Source organism: Bos taurus, chromosome 19 (assembly GCF_002263795.3).
Source record: "Bos taurus isolate L1 Dominette 01449 registration number 42190680 breed Hereford chromosome 19, ARS-UCD2.0, whole genome shotgun sequence".
Taxonomy (NCBI): Eukaryota; Metazoa; Chordata; class Mammalia; order Artiodactyla; family Bovidae; genus Bos; species Bos taurus.
The window spans coordinates 63,001,168-63,017,884 of NC_037346.1; the positions used below are offsets into that span (position 1 = coordinate 63,001,168).

Below are 16,717 nucleotides of genomic sequence, written 5' to 3' on the forward strand. Positions count from 1 at the left end.
CCCTGGACGAATGGCAGCCCACTCCAGTGTTCTTGTCTGGAGAATCCCATGGACAGAGGAGCCTGGCAGGCTACAGTCCATGGGGTCGCAAAGAGTCGGACACGACTGAGCAATTAACACTTTCACAGGCAGTATATTATGATCACCATTTATATTATATTATGGTCACTGTTTCGTGTCTTTACTGGATGAAGCTGAGAAAGCTTTCACAGAAGCTATGAAGTTTCAGATTCTTCTTTCTACCCTCTTAATGGGCAGTGTGGCTCTGGGCAGGAATGGGGGCCTAAATCTGCCCATAACTGGTCATCTGTCCAGGTGTGTCCACTTCTTAGGGCGCAGCGGGCATCACCATGGTCAGCCGGCAGGGGGCAGGTCAGCCACCGCCCCCCCACCTGGTGGGGATTGTCCCTCAGCACCCGGAAGACCACTAATACAAAAACGAAAAACACGATGCCTTTTATTCCACAGAACCAGCGAACAGGAACAGTGAAGTAGAAAGAAAGACCCGTCCATCATCCTGCAGACAAAGCAACCGTGACGACTATTTTTGTATTCACGAAGTCACGTAACAGATTTTTTCTTTTTTACAAAGTAGCAAACTACTGGCGTTCTGTATCCCCCTTTTCTGTTTTTCATTTGACATTTCCCGTAACAACTATGTGACGGTAGATTGAGTTGATAAACCATAGCTCATATAACCCTTCCCTTCCGGAAAAGCGTCTAGGCGGTTTTAGCACTTTGCTATCACAGACACCTCTGTGTGTTTTTGTCCTTACATTTTTATCCGTTTCCTTAGTGGCAATTCCCAGAAGTAGCCTTGCTGGGATGGAGAGAAATGAAATGCTTAACACTCAGTGGTGTTTGCTAAGTTGCTTTCCAAAAGGGTAAACCGCGCACCCCCTCACCAGCAGAGCATGAGAAACACCAGTTCAGATGTGAGATTGTGCTTTTCTAATTAAAGTTTCCTCTTTGGGTAAGTTGAAATTCATTTGCAGTTGTGAGAAATCATGGGATTTCTTACAGAGACAGCCCACATGCCCTGTGCCCAGTTCCCCCAATGGTGTGAACCGAGTTCAGTCATTCGGTCACGTCCAACTCTTTGTGACCCCGTAGACTGTAGCCTGTCAGGCTTCGCTGTCCATGGGGTTTCCCAGGCAAGAATACTGGGGTGGGGTGCCATTTCCTCCTGCAGGGGATCTTCCAGCCCAGGGATCGAACCCTCGTCTCCTGCATCACCTACTGCATTGCAGGTGGCTTCTTGACTGCTGAGCCCAACTCCAGAGGCGCCACGCCACGCGGGGACAGGGGCACCACGCCACGCAGGGATCGAACAGCCAGGGCACCGACAGGAAGGCAGTCAGTCCAGGACATTCTGCACCACAAGGTTGCTGCCTGTTGCTCTCTTATGACCAAACTGACCTCTCCACTCCAGGCCCAACACCCACTAATCTATTCTCCATTTCTTTATTTTTGTCATTTCAAGAATGTTATATACTTGGAATCATGAAGAGAAGTTTAAGGAAAATTATTATCAAAAAACAGATGTAACAAAGTTAGAAGAATTATAGTGAATACATTTTGAATTAAGTAGTCTGTAGATTAGCACTGTCCAATAGAAATATTATGTGCACCACAGAATGTAATTTAAAATTCTCTAAAGCCACGCTAAAAAGTATAAAGACATAGGTAAAATTCATATATTTTTAGGCCAGTATACCATTTCGCCGTATAACCCATGTTTTTATAAGTCATTAGTGGGGTGCTTTACCTTCTTTCTCACGCAAAGTCTTAGGACTTTGCAGTGTGTATTTGTACGAACAGCTCATCTCTGCTTGGATCAGGCATACACATTTCACGGGCTCGGGAGCCACGTGCGGCTGCCGTACTGGATGGCTCGGTGTGGGTCCAAAGTGAAGGAGGTCCAACCGTGAGTGTGGATTCTGTGCATCTCCAGGGCCAGAGGGTCCCTGAGTCAGCGAGTGGCTGTCAACCTTGGTTACACATTAGAATCACCCAGGATTCTTGGAAAATACGGATGCCTCACCCCCTCCCACTTCCTCACCCCTACAGAGGGTTGGCACTCGTTGGTCTTGGAAGTGAACTGGCATTACTGGGATTTGTTTTGAATTCCCAGGTGGCGCTGATGAGCAGCAGGGAGAGGCCCGCTGGCATGAAGTGTCCTCTGGCACCCCCGTGTCCTCTGGGGTCCTGAGGGGCCCTGGGGACACACGCAGGTTCCTGCCTGCCCTGACCTCTTGGAGGGCAGGCACCTGCCTCTCCAGAGGGCTCTGTGCTTCTGGCCCTGCAAAGCCCACCCTCATCTCTGCCTTGTCCAGTTTTCCAGTGCGATGCCCATGACCTCCCGCCCCCAGGGCTCCGGGCTTGGGTCAGTGCCTATGTGGCCAGTCCTGTGTCCTTCCTGGTCAAGAAAAGATGATGCGCGTTTGCCGAGAGCCCGTGACCTCCTGCGTCCTGGAGCCCTCGCAGCCCCGCTGGGGAGAAGCCTCCTTCTGGCATCACGGAGGGGGCTCTGGACCAGGTGGGGGCAGTACCAACACCCAGGGTGATGGGACGAGGCTGCCGGGCTGAGGGTCAGCTCCTTTCCCAGGCTCTTCTGCGCCCCGTGGCCCTGGGCCTGTGAGGTGGGGTCCTGGCGGGGAACACACAGAACATCATCCCCACCTTGTCACCAGCCTCTCTTGGGGGGCCCAGGGGATGGTGAGACCCCTCCTTCTTGGCACTGATCCTCTCCACAGGCCCTCGGTTCCATCGTCCAGTCTGGAAATCTTGTCTCTTTAAAAACGCAGTCAGCACCCTGACCCCCTGTCTTGAGAGTCGTGAGGCGTCTGCTGGAGCCCAGACGTGTGGGGGTCCATGCCGGAACCTCTGCGGACCATGGGCCGCCTCAGGGCCCCCCTCCCGGGACGGGTGCTAGGGTCCAGGCCGCGGGGGCCTCCCCAGCAGTCTCACCTCAAGTTACCGGGTGGAGGGGAGGCAGGAAGCCTCGCGCTGAGACAGGCCCCTCAGAGAAGCACATGCTTCTCTCTCCTTGCCCGGCTCTCACGACGCTGCCCTCGAGGGGCCGGCTCTTCCATCCGCACTAACGCGGGGGGCGGGGCTGGAGGGCTGGGCCCCCGGGGTTCCTCCTGGACCCGCAGCGACCCGCGCCTGGGACTGAAGGGGGCCCGGACAGGCGCGTGGGAGGAGGGCAGGGGCGCAGGGGGAGGAGGGGGGGGACGCTTGGACCGTCAGCACCCGAGTCAGTCGTGGCAGAAGGTGTGGGAGGCAGGGAGGCCGCGCTGGGGGGAGGTGTTACGGGAGCGCGTCGCGGCGCCCCAACCCGGCCGGGCCACGTGGCTGCCCCGCGAGGTCCCCTCTGCAGGGCTGCTCTGTGAGCGGCGGGGCTGCTCTGTGAGCAGCGAGCCTGCTCAGGGTCCCGAGCTGGCCGCGAGGTGCCGTCCAGGCAGTTTCTCCAAAGCCAGGCTGCTTTCCTTCCCACGCTCCATACCCCTCTCCTTCCATCCTCCTTCCAGAAGGGAGACTCGGCAGAAAAAGCAGTATCTCTGTGAACGCCGGTTCTAAGCAGGGAGGGGCTGAGTGTGACCAGGACTGACTGGCATGTCCAGTGGGACTCTCAGCTGACTCCTCCCCTCTCCCTCCTCCTCCCCTCCCTCCTCCTTCTCCCCCTCCTCCTCCAAGACCACCATCCCACAGGAAAATACCGGGTTCGTCCGTCCACCTGAGTGAGGCAAAGGCCAGGGAGAGAAGGCCTGAAATCCTCAGCCCTCTTATCTTAGGCAAGAGGCTGATGACGTTGAGGGAAAACGGGCCACACTTCCACTGACAGTCAGGAGTCTGCTTCTGTCGGGACCGAGTGTCCGGTGGTGAGCTCGGTGCTCCGGGAACCTCCACCTCCCTCTGCAGCTCTGAGAACCAGCCGAGACAGCACGGAGGACGGGCCAGACTGCAGGCTCGCACCCCGGCTTCCCCACTTGCTGGCTGGGTGAACACGAGCAGAGGGCCAACCCACACCCCCTCAGCTCTCACGTGAGGACGGTGGCCGTGGCTGGGATGAGCGCCCACCAGGCTGAGTCCCTGTTTGCACCTGCTGACCTGTGTGGCTCCCAGAATCCTCATGAGCTTGTGAAGAAGTGAGCAGCGTTAAACATCCTCATATTAATAATAACAGTGCCTGCTGCGAGGGTTGCTGTGAATGGAGTGTGAACCACTGTGAACAGTGCCTGGCACAGAGTCCTGGTCCGGTAGACCTCGGCCTGTGGGAGCCCAGGCGGCAGAGCGTCCGTCAGCGCGGGGGCCGAGAGCGGAGACCCCGGGTCAGCGCTCTCTGCAGCCTTCCTCAGCCTGGGTCAGATGGACGGCCAGTGTCACCAAAACCAGATCAAGGAGGCACGTTTCCCCTGTCCACACGTGTTAAGACACAGGGAGCAAAACTGTCTTTCATTTCTCGCTGGCTTTTACCGCACCTGCTAGCTGAGTGAGGGGGTGGAGGCCCCCGGGGCGGGCTTCTAACTGCTGACAATTAAGAACTAGTGCGCTGAGTCCCGCAGGCTGCAGCCCCCTGCCCACTCTGTAAGGAGGATCCAAAGGAGGAGGTAGGCGCCCCCCCGCCTTTTCTAAGGGGCTTCGGTTTGCACAAGTGCTGCGAGATAAGCGCCTGCTTCTCTTTGGGTGGGAGGCGTTGCTGGGGCCTGTCGTGCGGGACTGATAAGTGCCTGCTTCTCTTTGGGTGGGAGGCGTTGCTGGGGCCTGTCGTGGGGGCTGTCCCAAGGGCGGGCTGCTGCGTGCCGCCTGCTCCCGAGGCCCCTGACGTGCCAGGCGGCCGGGGGTGACTTGGGACGGAGGGGAGGGTGTGCCTCTGGTTTGTGGCTGCTGCCAGCGCTGGGAACGTGGAGCCCTGGCTTGATCCCTGTTCCGGGAAGATTCCCGGCCACGGGGCACCTGCACCGCCTTGGACCCAGGAGGCACACAGCATGCCTGCCGGTGCAGCATCCCGGGCCTGCCAGGCTCTGGAGAGGAGCTGCGAGGAGCCCCAGCTCCCAGTGGAGGCTCAGAGAATTTGTGGTCCTTCTTTAACCCCCGTAGAATGAGGGGGTCAGCACCGTGGAAACCAGGTCACAGGAGCCCTCTGGCCACCGGTGTGTCCTGTGGGAGCTGGCCAGGCTGGTGCCGAGTCCTGGACCAGCGAACAGGAGCAGCTGCTGCCGGTGGCTTAAAGCCCCGCTGAGAACCGAGGTCCCCAGACCTTCATCAGGCAAAAGTCCTGGGCTTTCTCTCTGGGCTGTTGGCTGCGGAGATCAGGCGTCTACACTGGCCTGGTCTTCCAAGTTCCTCCTCCTTCTCTCAATTAAACCCGTCCATCCTCCCCAGCTGTCCTCTAACCAAGGCTCACCTGTCTCCCAGCGCCTAAGCACTTCATCCCACGTCGTTTTATTATCGGCCTGGGCAGGAAAATGTGCCATTAGTGATTTCATCTCCACAAGACATTTCTCCCTAATCGCTAGTCATGAATGATAATTAGCAACTATTAATTCCTGATAATTAAGCTAATACTTCCAGGTAATGGCAGCTGGGTAATCATCTTAAAAAACTCAAAGCTGCTGTGCTTTCTAGGCTCCACGCTCCAAAGGATGACACTGCATCTCAGCTTCTCTCGCCCGGGAGTTCAAGGGCCCTTGCCTTTTCTTTACGTGGGCAGTGACTGGAGAATTGATGAGTCTGGCCTTTATTTAGCTTTCTTCTCTGGATGTAGAAATAATACATGTTCTTTTAGAAAAGTAGAGAGGAAATCAAATATACACAACCTATTACCTGGAAACATCCACTATCAACATTTTGGTTTTTTTCTTCCCAGTCTATGACTTTTACAGTTGAGTTCACATTAAACACATGCTTTCACATCCAGCTTTTTCCTGCAGTTTTACAACATGAGCATCTTTCCTGGTGAGGCACGTGTGTGTGCTCAGTCGTGGCCGACTCTTTGCGACCCCGTGGACTGTAGCCCGCCAGGCTCCTCTGTCCGTGGGATTCTCCAGACAAGAGTACTGGGGTGGGTTGCCATTTCCTCCTCCAGGGAATCTTCCTGACCAGGGACCCTGCCTTGCAGACAGATTCTTTACCACTGAACCACCGGCAGAGGTCGCTCACCTATAGAATGGGGGTGGTCATCTGGTTGTGAAGATTAAAATTAAGTGCTTGGCAGACCACCGAGCAGTGATGAACATTCAGCATACTTCAGCTTGTGTTGCTGTCCTTTCCTCCCTGTCCTGGGAGGGGGCCAGGCCTCAGGAAGCCTAATCTCCCCGCAGCCCACGGCTGCTCAGGACCCGGCTGAGCATGGCGCCAGGGCTCCCACGGCTCCTTCAAGGTTCTCTGCAGCTCATGGTATTCCCACCTGTTGCTCTCTCCTTCGCTTACTGCACTCACCATCCTCGGGGTTCTAATTCCGGTCCCTGTGGCAGATAATGGGATTTTGTGAGCCTCAAATGTAAGTGAAAATAGTTCGTAAACGGCTGTCAGAGTTCTCAGGACCATAACCCACGTGGGGACATCCAGCTGGTCCAGGTAGCCGTTCCCCAAGGGGCCCTATCTGCACCCCACACCTCCGCCTCGGACCCGAGGCTCCGCTGGGCGGAACACGGCCCACCCTCCTGTCCTGGCTGTTCCGCTGTCTTCTTGTGTTTCTCCAGCTTGCAGTCGACAGAGACTGATTGCTTTGCTTCTGGGCAGTCAGCACGGGGCCCACGCACAGGGGGCGCCTCACGGGCCGGCCGGCCCCTCCACCTCCCACCCGCTGCATGGAGAGTGGCCTGGAGTGTGTTTTGGCAGCCGGTGCAGGCGGCTCTGGCTGGGATTAAGGCCTGTGCTGACCTGCCCGGGGCTACGCCCCTTTGCCTCCAGGTGTCCGCACGGGCCCATTGTACCGGTCAGCCCCCCCTTGCCCCAACCCCAGGTCAGCTGATGGAGTGGGGCTCCTGCCCCTCTTTCTGGTGAAGGGCGCCCGTTTCCTCCTCTTCCCTTCCCCTCCTACAGCAAGCCCAGACCCCGCAGAGGAAGGGAGCCCCCACACCTGATGTTGCTTCCGACTGCGACCCTCCCAGCAGAGTTCAGGCCTCCTCCCCACCCCGCCCCACCCCTGGGGCAGAACTCGCCAAGCTGCAGGCTCCTTGCTTTGGGGTTGGAAGCACTGTCTTCTAGGTGGACACCTGTCAAGGGCGTGGGCGGGTCCTGCTCATCCCCGCCTCTCGTTTCGGGCACACTGGGCTGCTTGAACGGACGGATGGGTGAGCGGCAGCATCAGCCAGGGGCTCGAAAGGACATGGGCCCCTCACAGAGGTCAGGCAGGCAGGCCCTGCATTCCCCCTGGGAGAGAAGGCGGCCCCTCTGTCCGGGTGGCCTGCCGGCCCTGGTTCACCCTCTGCCCCGCGGGGGCTCTGCTTCCCTCCCAGGCCGTGCCTGCTCTCGCCGCTGTCTCGCTCTCCTGCCCCCAGAGCCCACGCCCGCTGGGCTGACCGGGAGGATGGGCGCCTGTGGGAGGAAGGCCCTGACCCTGCTGAGCAGCGTCTTCGCCGTGTGCAGCCTGGGCCTGCTGGGCATCGCCGTCAGCACGGACTACTGGCTGTACCTGGAGGAGGGCGTGGTCCTGGCCCAGAACCAGAGCACCGAGACCAGGATGTCGCTGCACTCGGGCCTGTGGCGGGTCTGCTTCCTGGCAGGTAAGTGTGCCCTGACCGCAGCCAGCATTGCCCCAGAGAGGAGCAGCTCCCCGACCCCAAACCCCCCGGGAAGCAGCGTCCCTGCAGGAAGGAGGCATTCCCGCGGACGTGCTCCCCTTGGCGGCCAGCCCTGCCCATCAGTGTCCATCAGGCAGGTCCTCTCCCCTCCGAGACCCGGGTCTTCCCACCTGAGAATGCACATGGCCCCGGGGAACTCCTAGCACATTCTCTGTCTGTCCACGGAATGGCGGGGACAAAACCCAGGTGCAGTCTCTCCAACTCGGCGAGAGGGAGCAGGTTTCCATCCGGCCTGTGTGGGCCGCCTGCCCGCTTGCTGGGTTCTCTGCCCCCACCCAGAGCTGCTCCTCCAAGCACTCTGCTCTTATCCCTTCATCATGACCAGGAGCCAGGCTTCACAAGAGCATCTTTTGTTCAAGGCTGCCTAGAAACACCACAGCGGGTCCACGCAGCCTTTCCTAGAGGCTCTGTAACCCAGGCGCCCGTGGGCACAGGGCACACTCGGTCCTCCCAGCCTCATGGCAGGGCTCTGCTGGGGGGCACCCACTCGTGCTCAGCAGGGATGACACCTGGAGGCCTGGCCGAGTCTGCCTCGTGAATGACATCCAGCGCCGGCCCCACCTCCCACCTCCTGCACTGTGCGGCCTCCATCTCTGCTTAAATCTGAAGCAGCGTTAGGTCACCCGGATCCGGCCACCAAGGTGGCAACACGGGTTCTGCTCCTCGGCTCCCACACTGGGGCGCCTGAGCCAGCCATGTGCCACCCTCGGTGGCTCCTGCCCCCAAGCCACCAGACATCTGATGCAGCCTCAAGCTGCAGTGCTGATCGCTTTTCATGCAGCTTTGGTGCTTCTCTGGGGAAAATGTGACATCAGGATGAGTGTCCACCTCTGTCCACCGTGGGCCACCAGCCAGGGACAGGCCCCCAAGGGCTTAGATCCAGCTCAGGTGTAAATACACAGGGGGTCAAAGATTCTAGAAGCGCTTGCCCATGCCACTTGAACGTGCCAGCTGCAAATCCAAGCTCAAGAGGACCCAAAGGACGTGAGGAGCATCTGGCAGGGACACCATCGCCCCACTGATCCCCAGGGCTGGTTCAGGTGACCGGGCTGGTCAAGCGGGCGTCCCCTTCCCCTCACACCCCGCGCTCCCTGCGCACCCCTCTGGGAGCTGTGCGCTCAGCCGAGGAGGACAACCAATGGGGAGGACTGGTCTTTGGTCAAGGGTGCACGAGTAGCTATGCTTGCCTGCTAGAGCCTCCAGACAAGCTCGCCGAAGGCCCCGAGCAAAAGCGGCTCTTGTCCTGCAGGTGAGGAGCAGGGGCGTTGCTTCACCATCGAGTACGTGATGCCCGCGAGCGCCCAGCTGACCTCGGAGTCCACGGTCAGCGTACTAAGTAGGTGTCTCTGACCTTCCACCCCGGGCCATGGGCTGCATGGGGCAGAGTGGGGCAAGGGGAAGAGGCAGCTTGTTTCTTGAGAGCCAGCGCCCCGGGACTCAGCTGGCTGTGCCAACCAGAGTCGCCGAGCTTGCGCTGCAGAGTGTTTGTCGGGGGGTCAGGTTGCTGGCACTGCCAGCTGCTGTGACCCGACCAAGGAGAGGGCGTCCACACCCAGTGTCCTCCTCCACGTGGGCGGCCCCAGCAAACCGCGGACCAGGCAGCTTAGAAACAGCAGAAAGGCGATCCTCTCAGCTCTGGAGATTAGAAGGCCAAGACCAAGGCGCCAGGGCCTCTCCTGGAGGTCCAGTGGTTAAGACTCCACGCTTCCAATGCAGAGGGCACAGGCGTGATTGTGGAACTAAGACCCCACATGTTGCATGGTGCAGCCAAAAAGTTAAAGTTAAAAGATAATTTTTAAAAGGATCGAGGTGCCGGCCTGGTCAGCTCCTGGTGAGGACCCTCTCCCCAGCGCGTAGCCCAGGCCGTCCTGCTGTGTCTTCTCGTGGTGGCTCAGCTGAGGGGCTCGCCTGTCTCTCTTACGGGCACTGACCCCCTTCATGAGGGCCCCACCCCAATGACGTGAGTCCTCCCGAGGCCAGCCCCAGATACCATCCCTTGGGTGTTAGGTGTAACATGCGAGTTTTGTGGGGCTTCCCTAGTGGTTCAGACAGTAAAGAATCTGCCTGCAGTGCGGGAGACCCAGCTTTGACCCCTGGGTCAGGAAAGATCCCCTGGAGAAGGAAATGGCAACCCACTCCAATATTCTTGCTGGGAAATCCCATGGATGGAGGAACCTGGCAGGCTACAGTCCAGAAAGTCACAGTCGGACACGACTGAGTGACTTCACTTTCTTTCCCTCGTAGCTCAGTTGGTAAAGAATCCGCCTGCAATGCAGGAGACCTGGGTTTGATGCTGGGGTTGGGAAGATCTTCTGGAGAAAGCAAAGGCTACCCATTCCAGTATTCTGGCCTGGAGAATTCCATGGACTGTGTAATCCATGGGGTCGCAAAGAGTCGGACACAACTGAGCGACTTTCACTTTGTGGGGCACAGACATTCACGCCATTAGCCCCAGGGGACTGAACCAAGCTCTCCCCACCCCCATCCCCCAGCAAGACTGATGCCATGGCCTTGGCCTCACCAGAGCTGGCTTGGACCCCAGATGAAGCTGCAGTGCAGTTCTGACGCTAATCCCTGGGTTAGCACAGACCCCGCAGGTGAAGGGCCGAGGGACGAAAGCCCACCGAGGAGGAGGTGGAGGCCGGCCACTCACGCAGGGCAGGGGCTGGGGGACCAGCTGGGGGACGCTGGCAGGCTGCTCAGATGGGGGGCGGGGTGATCGCAGAATGAGCCCCTGGAGGCTGACAGCACCCTTCCGTCCCCTCGGTCAGAAATGATTCGCTCGGCCACCCCGTTCCCCCTGGTCAGCCTCTTCTTCATGTTCATCGGCTTCATCCTGAGCAACATCGGACACGTCCGTCCCCACAGGACCATCCTGGCCTTTGTCTCAGGCATCTTCTTTATCCTCTCGGGTGAGTGGTGCTGTTTCTGCTCGGGCACACTGGACTCCTGACACTTGGTTCCTGACCGCTGTGCCCCGGGAAGCCCTGGTCCCACAGGTGGGTCAGCTGCGAGGGACCCGCGCGTCACTGGCCCAGGCAGAATTGAGTCTGAGCTGGAAGAGAGTCTGAGGACCCCAGACCGGACCCTCCCCGCTGGAGGAGGGTGACCTGGTAGCTGCCGGGACACAGCTGGGATGAGAACCCAGGGTCCTCATTCCACACCATCACTGCAGCTTCTTCTGGAGGAGGAAATGGCAACCCACTCCAGTACTCTTGCCTGGAGAATCCCATGGGCAGAGGAGCCTGGCAGGCTACAGTTCATGGAGTTGCAAGAGTCCGAGACGACTTAGCACTATATTTCTTGGGCTTCCCTGATAGCTCAGTTGGTAAAGAATCCACCTGCAGTGCAGAAGACCCCAGTTCAGTTCCTGAGTTGGGAATGCACAGAAGAGAAAGAACACCCCTTCCTGGAGAAGGGACAGGCTCCCCACTCCAGTATTCTTGGGCTTCCCTTGTGGCTCAGCCGGTAAAGAGTCCACCTTCAATGTGGGAGACCTGGGTTTGATCCCTGGGTGGGGAAGACCCCTTTGAGAAGCGAAAGGCTACCCACTCCAGTCTTCTGGCCTGGAGAATTCCACGGACTGTGCAGTCCACGGGGCTGCAAAGAGTGGGGACACAGCTGAGCGACTTTCACTTACCCCACCGCTTCTTAGCTGCGGTGGTCGCGAGTGTTCCTATTCTTGGAGGGCTGTGTCCTGTGCTCCTACGTGAAAGAAACACAGTCTGCCTTTGGGATAATGGCCTCTTCACCTCCCAGCCTTCAGCTGTCCTCCAGAGACCCCGCCCCTCCCCTGGGCTACCCGGGCCCCCTCAGCGTGGACCTGTCCGCTTGCCATCATTCAGTCGTTCATGTGCTCGCTCATCCATTCCCGGCATCATCAGGCCACGTCCTGGGGCTGGATCCCACCGCCCGCCCCCCCCCGCCCCCAAACAGACAGGCAGCGTAACGGGGGATGTGGACAAGCGGGCAGGAAAACAGGGACCCTGCCTGAGAAGGGCTGGGCCTCACAGACCCAGGCGTACCTTCTGCTTTTCTATGAACTCCACAAGACTCAAGGCCCTACAGCAGCCTCAGGGCACCTGAGGTTTCATGGGCAGCAGCAGGCCAGAGATCTCAGGCTGACCCGGGCCACATGAAGTGTTTAAGGACAGCAGTAGACGCTGCTTACTCACCCCACCTTACACCTTAGGTTTCACTTGGGCCTGATCCAGCGTGAGTGAAGTGGTGAGAAAGACCTGAATCACACTTGTATTCCTTTAACCTTCAAGGTGCCCAGCTTAACCATGTGAATGGAATTAAACCCAAACAGCTGAAAACAGAGTAATCAATTGTGTCCTCATCTGATTACAGCCATGGACTGACCAGGCTGATGCTGAGTCTGTCCTCTGCTCCATGAGGGGAGGGGTTGGGCCTCTGACGTTCCGCTGGCCAGTCTTCACCACCCCTGCCTCTCCAGGGCTTCAGGACACACCCACGGGCCACACCCAGGGGCGGGTGGGCTGCAGAGACCACCTATCCGGGGACTGGAGGCCCTGCCACCTCTGGCGGGGAACACACGTTACCCCTGAGTACAGCAGAAACCACCTGAGGTCACCGTAGGGTGACCTGGGGGGATTCAGGACACTAGTCATTGTCCCGGCCAATGACTCAGAGGAGGGGCGGGGTGGGCTCCTGGGAGGTCCTGGCAGATCAGGAGCCCCACCTGCACGCCGGCCTCCGTCTGGAGGGTGACGGTCCAGGCAGAGTCTTGGGGGGTGGACTCCAGCTCCCCTTGAACCCCAGAGTGAGCTCATGGTCACCCAGGCGCCGCCTTTTCCCGGAGCCCGGAGGTGAAGCGGGTGCCCCGGGCAGCTCCGGGCCTCCTGCCTGAGCCCCCGCCCCGCAGGCCTCTCCCTCGTGGTGGGCCTGGTGCTCTACATCTCCAGCATCAACGACGAGATGCTCAACAGGACCAGGGACGCGGAGACCTACTTCAGCTACAAGTATGGCTGGTCCTTCGCCTTCGCAGCCATCTCCTTCCTGTTAACCGAGGTAAAGCCTTCCCGGGGGCTGGATGGGGGTGGGGCTGCCGGTAGGGGGAGGAGGAGGAGACCCACCGGGCTCCGCCCTTCATCCCGCCCCCGCTTCCCCTCCTCCTCCCCTCCCCCATGCCCTCCGCACCCTGCGCCCCTCCCCCCCCGCCCCTCCCCCCTCCCCTCCCCTCCCCTCCCCTCTGGCCGCTACCCAGGCCCCCAGCACCAGCGCCCTCCGCCTCCTCCCACAGAGCGCCGGGGTGATGTCCGTGTACCTGTTCATGAAGAGGTATACCGCCGAGGACCTGTACCGGCCTCACCCCGGCTTCTACCGCCCGCGTCTGAGCAACTGCTCAGATTACTCGGGCCAGTTCCTGCACCCGGACGCCTGGGCCCGGGGCCGCAGTCCCTCCGACCTCTCCAGCGACGCCTCCCTGCAGATGAACAGCAGCTACCCGGCGCTGCTCAAGTGCCCAGACTACGACCAGATGTCCACCTCCCCGTGCTGAGCCGCGGCCTCCCCTGGACCGCGGCCCGGACAGCCTGCCCTGCCCTCGCTGGCCCGTGAGCCCCGGCACCCCCACACCCAGCTGCTGTCGCCCGACCCGTCCCCTCCCCACTCCCCCCACTAGAGGGCTGACTGCTCTGGAGGGGGCGGAGTAGCCAATCACTCGGGCCTCTGCTCCCAGAGAGGGGGGCACCGCTGGATCTTCACCCACCCCACCTCACGTCTCGGCCAAGACCAAGGCCAGTGCTGGGATGCCAGGTTCTTTCCAGAGGTCTAGCTGGTCTCGTGAGCCTGCCGCCTGGCCTGGCCCTCCCTCGTGATCCGGGCTGTGGGTCAAGAGGTGACCAATCTGGAGGTCTGGCTGGTTCAGAGCTGTCCAGCCGAGTCCTTGCAAAGTCCTTTATCCCTGGTGGTTACCTGCATTCCACTAGGACACACCTGTCTGCTCACTCCAGCTCCTGGCACCCCACAGCCTGGGGGCTCTTTCCTCTTCTCCCACCAGAACTCAGCTGCCCCAAATGCTCCCAGAGGGGTTAAGGTGGTCTGGACCACTCGGATGAGGTCACAAAGAGACACTAGCGGCTGGTGATGTCTTGGTGTGTATGGCCCCTCAGCAACGTGTTTAACGGGGGCCTTCGATGCCTTAACCCAGAGAAGCGACTCTGACGATGGGAATTTCGGGATGGGGCTGGTCCAAGTTAATATTGCCAAGCACTATATCAGGCCCAGGGATACTGTCCTCGCTCACAGGGGCGACATTTCTGGTCTAATCGTGTAGACAGACGTCTGTCCCAGCAAAGCAGAACGCGGGTTTCGAGAGGCCGCCTGGGGTTTGGAGCTGGATTGCCGACACTGGAGTCTAAAGGAGCTGGACTCACGATAGTCCTCCCAAGGACCCTGTTAATGCCGGAGGGCCGATTTAACGCTCATACACGGCAGTGTCTGCCTGCTGGGAACGGGCTGGGAATGGGCGTGGGTCGGCAGATAGAAGCTGGAGAGGATGCGGCGGCGCCATGCCCCTTTCCCAGGTGGAATCCGGAGCAGGGAGGCGCCGGCCCCTTCCATGTGGTCCACAGATGGACACGGGAAAGGTGCCTGCGGGACGGAACCTCAGATCGCCACGTGTCTTCTCGGTGTGGCCACCTCTGGATTTGAGGTTTAGAGCAGCCAGACAAAATGGGCTCTCTACCGTATGTTTCAGTCACTCCCGATGTTCTCTCGTGCTCTCTTTAAGACAGCATTCGGTTCTTGGTGCAAAAAGCCACCATGGGTAGCATGTGGGCTCCAGGAAGAAATCCAGAAAGCTGCGCGTGCAGCCTGGGTGGCCTTGGGCAGGGCCACGCGTCTGTTTGCTGGGTGGCCATGGGCTGGGTGGCTTCAGCGGCAGACACTGGTTTTCTCATGGTTCTGGAGGCCAGAAGCCTGAGGTCTAGGTGCCAGCAGACTTGATTTCTTTCGCGGCCGTTTCCCACGGCTTGTCGATGGCCATCTTCTCGACATAGCCTCACGCGATGTTTTTCCTGCACGCCTGTGTGTCCCCTGGTGTCCAAGCCCCTCTTAGGAGGACACCCATCAGACTGGATGAGAGCCCATCCTAATGGCTCATTTTCACTTAAATCAGCTGGTTAAAGGCATTGTCTCCAAATGCAGCCATCTTCTGAGTCCAGGAGGCAAAGGCCTGAACACAAGAGTATGGGGCCAGGAGCAGGAAGAGGGGCGAGGATCGGGCAGGGGGACGGTCGGGGGAGCGGGCAGGGATGGGGGGCGAGGAGCCGGATGCGGGGCCGGGGGCGGGGCAGCAAGGAGCCCGATTGGGGCTGGGGCACCGCCCAGCCCGTCCAGGGAGGCTGGACTGCCTATTGTGTCAGGGGTGCCTATTGTGTCAGGGGTACGAGAGGGGAGCCAGAGAAGCGGGCCGCGGTTCCACTCCTGGCACCCTCCTGGGGAGTCCTGGGAAACCCCCTTCTGCTCCGAGGGACCTAGCCTAAGCTGTTTCCCACCCCCACCCCAGCTCTTAAGGGTCCAGCCTTGCCCGGCGGCCCCGCGTGTGGACTGCTCACCCTTGCGGGCGCACCGACACAGCTGTAAAGCCCCTTCCACCCCGTCGGCCGGCCACGACTTGTAACCTCCGTTACTGTTCACGGTTTACCCAGAGGGCTGGGTCAGCGCGCTTGCAGACGGTCGGTCGTTATTTCCAAGCTGACAGACGCGTGGACTCCAGCCTTCGCTGGCGTGCTGAGCTCCTTGGACATGCCTTCTTGCCCTAAAGTACCCCTCTGTCGCCGTGCCGGGCTTGCCTTTGTGCACATGGGAAAAGCAGAAGCCCGCTGCTGAGCGCGCGCCGCTGGCTGCTCGTTCGGACGGGCCTCTTGGCCTGGCCGCTGTGCCGCTCCGGCAGGCGCTCTCCCCGGACGTGCAACTTCCGCGGCTCTTCAGCACGGTTCTGGGCCCTCGTGTCCCCTCCTGCAGGCTGGGTGAAACTTTCTTTTCTGTTTATAAATTAATCTCAGAACTGGGACCCTTGCAGCCCCTCCAGAATCAAAGGATTTTCGTGAAACATTAAAGTGTATATAAACTCAGCTCAGAAACCATAAATGACGGGCCCTTCCCCAACACACTTTCTGACTTTTTGTTTCCTCAAGCACTTATTTTAAAAAGGTATATGAGTTTTTACTTTTTCATACTCAAAATATGGGAGGAGGAGACTAACACAACAAAGTCTGAGTCAGTATGGAGTAAAATCACTCGGGCTTACCAGTCAGGGGTGGGGGCAGTTCTGACTTCTGCTCCTTCTCACCTGGAACTCACCAGCGCCCCGCAAGTGGTGCCCCTCACAGGCCCCAGAGGTGACCTTCAGAGAAATGGCCTGTTATCAGTACCACGTGGAGTTGAGGGGCGACAATGGGGCAAGTCCACACCAGCTTCTCAGTCGTGTCCTGAGGACCACATGTCAGGGAGCCCCCTCCTTCATGTTTGAGTAACTGTTTCCTTCCTAAATGAAAGCGGTGTGCTAGGGTTCTCCACAGATACAGCCAACAGGCGCATACACGCGGGCTCAGTCGTGTCTGACTCTGTGCGACCCCGGGGACTGCAGCCCGCCAGACTCCTCAGCCCGTGGGGTTGTCCAGGCAAGAAGACTGGAGTGGGTTGCCGTTTCATGCTCCAGGGGATCTTCCTGGCCCAGGGATTGAACCTGCATCTCCTGTCTCCTTCATTGCAGGTGGTTTCCTGCCCTGTGGGCGGACTCTCCACTGACTGAGCCACCAGGGAAGTGACACGTGACACCTGGAACCCAAGCACCAGGTGGAGCGCGGGCACAGACGTGGGTGAACAAGCGGGTGCTTCTGAGTGCACCTGTGTTCAGTACAGACAGGCCAGGACCT

General features: G+C 59.3%; 1 protein-coding gene and 1 long non-coding RNA gene across 5 annotated transcripts in view; one reads left to right on the forward strand and one right to left on the reverse strand.

The window, feature by feature from the left end:
- CACNG5 (calcium voltage-gated channel auxiliary subunit gamma 5) overlaps nt 1–15,947 on the forward strand; it is a 29,229-nt gene extending 13,282 nt beyond the window's left edge. For 2 of the 4 annotated variants that reach the window (XM_005221363.5, XM_010816658.4), the window contains 5 exons: nt 7,467–7,733; nt 9,061–9,147; nt 10,583–10,723; nt 12,700–12,845; nt 13,078–15,947. In XM_005221363.5, the coding sequence (XP_005221420.2) occupies nt 7,467–7,733; nt 9,061–9,147; nt 10,583–10,723; nt 12,700–12,845; nt 13,078–13,335 (899 nt within the window). In that variant the 3' untranslated portion in view covers nt 13,336–15,947. Of the gene's footprint in view, nt 1–6,463; nt 7,734–9,060; nt 9,148–10,582; nt 10,724–12,003; nt 12,846–13,077 lie in introns of those variants that run through there. The other 2 variants (NM_001205962.2, XM_015459027.3) reach the window with 2 other exon arrangements.
- LOC132343139 (uncharacterized) lies at nt 9,587–11,708 on the reverse strand. The gene is made up of 2 exons (XR_009491850.1): nt 11,452–11,708; nt 9,587–11,152 (listed from the first exon to the last, which is right to left on the reverse strand). It is a non-coding gene; the product is annotated as an uncharacterized lncRNA (long non-coding RNA).
- Nucleotides 15,948–16,717: the final 770 nt, after the last annotated feature.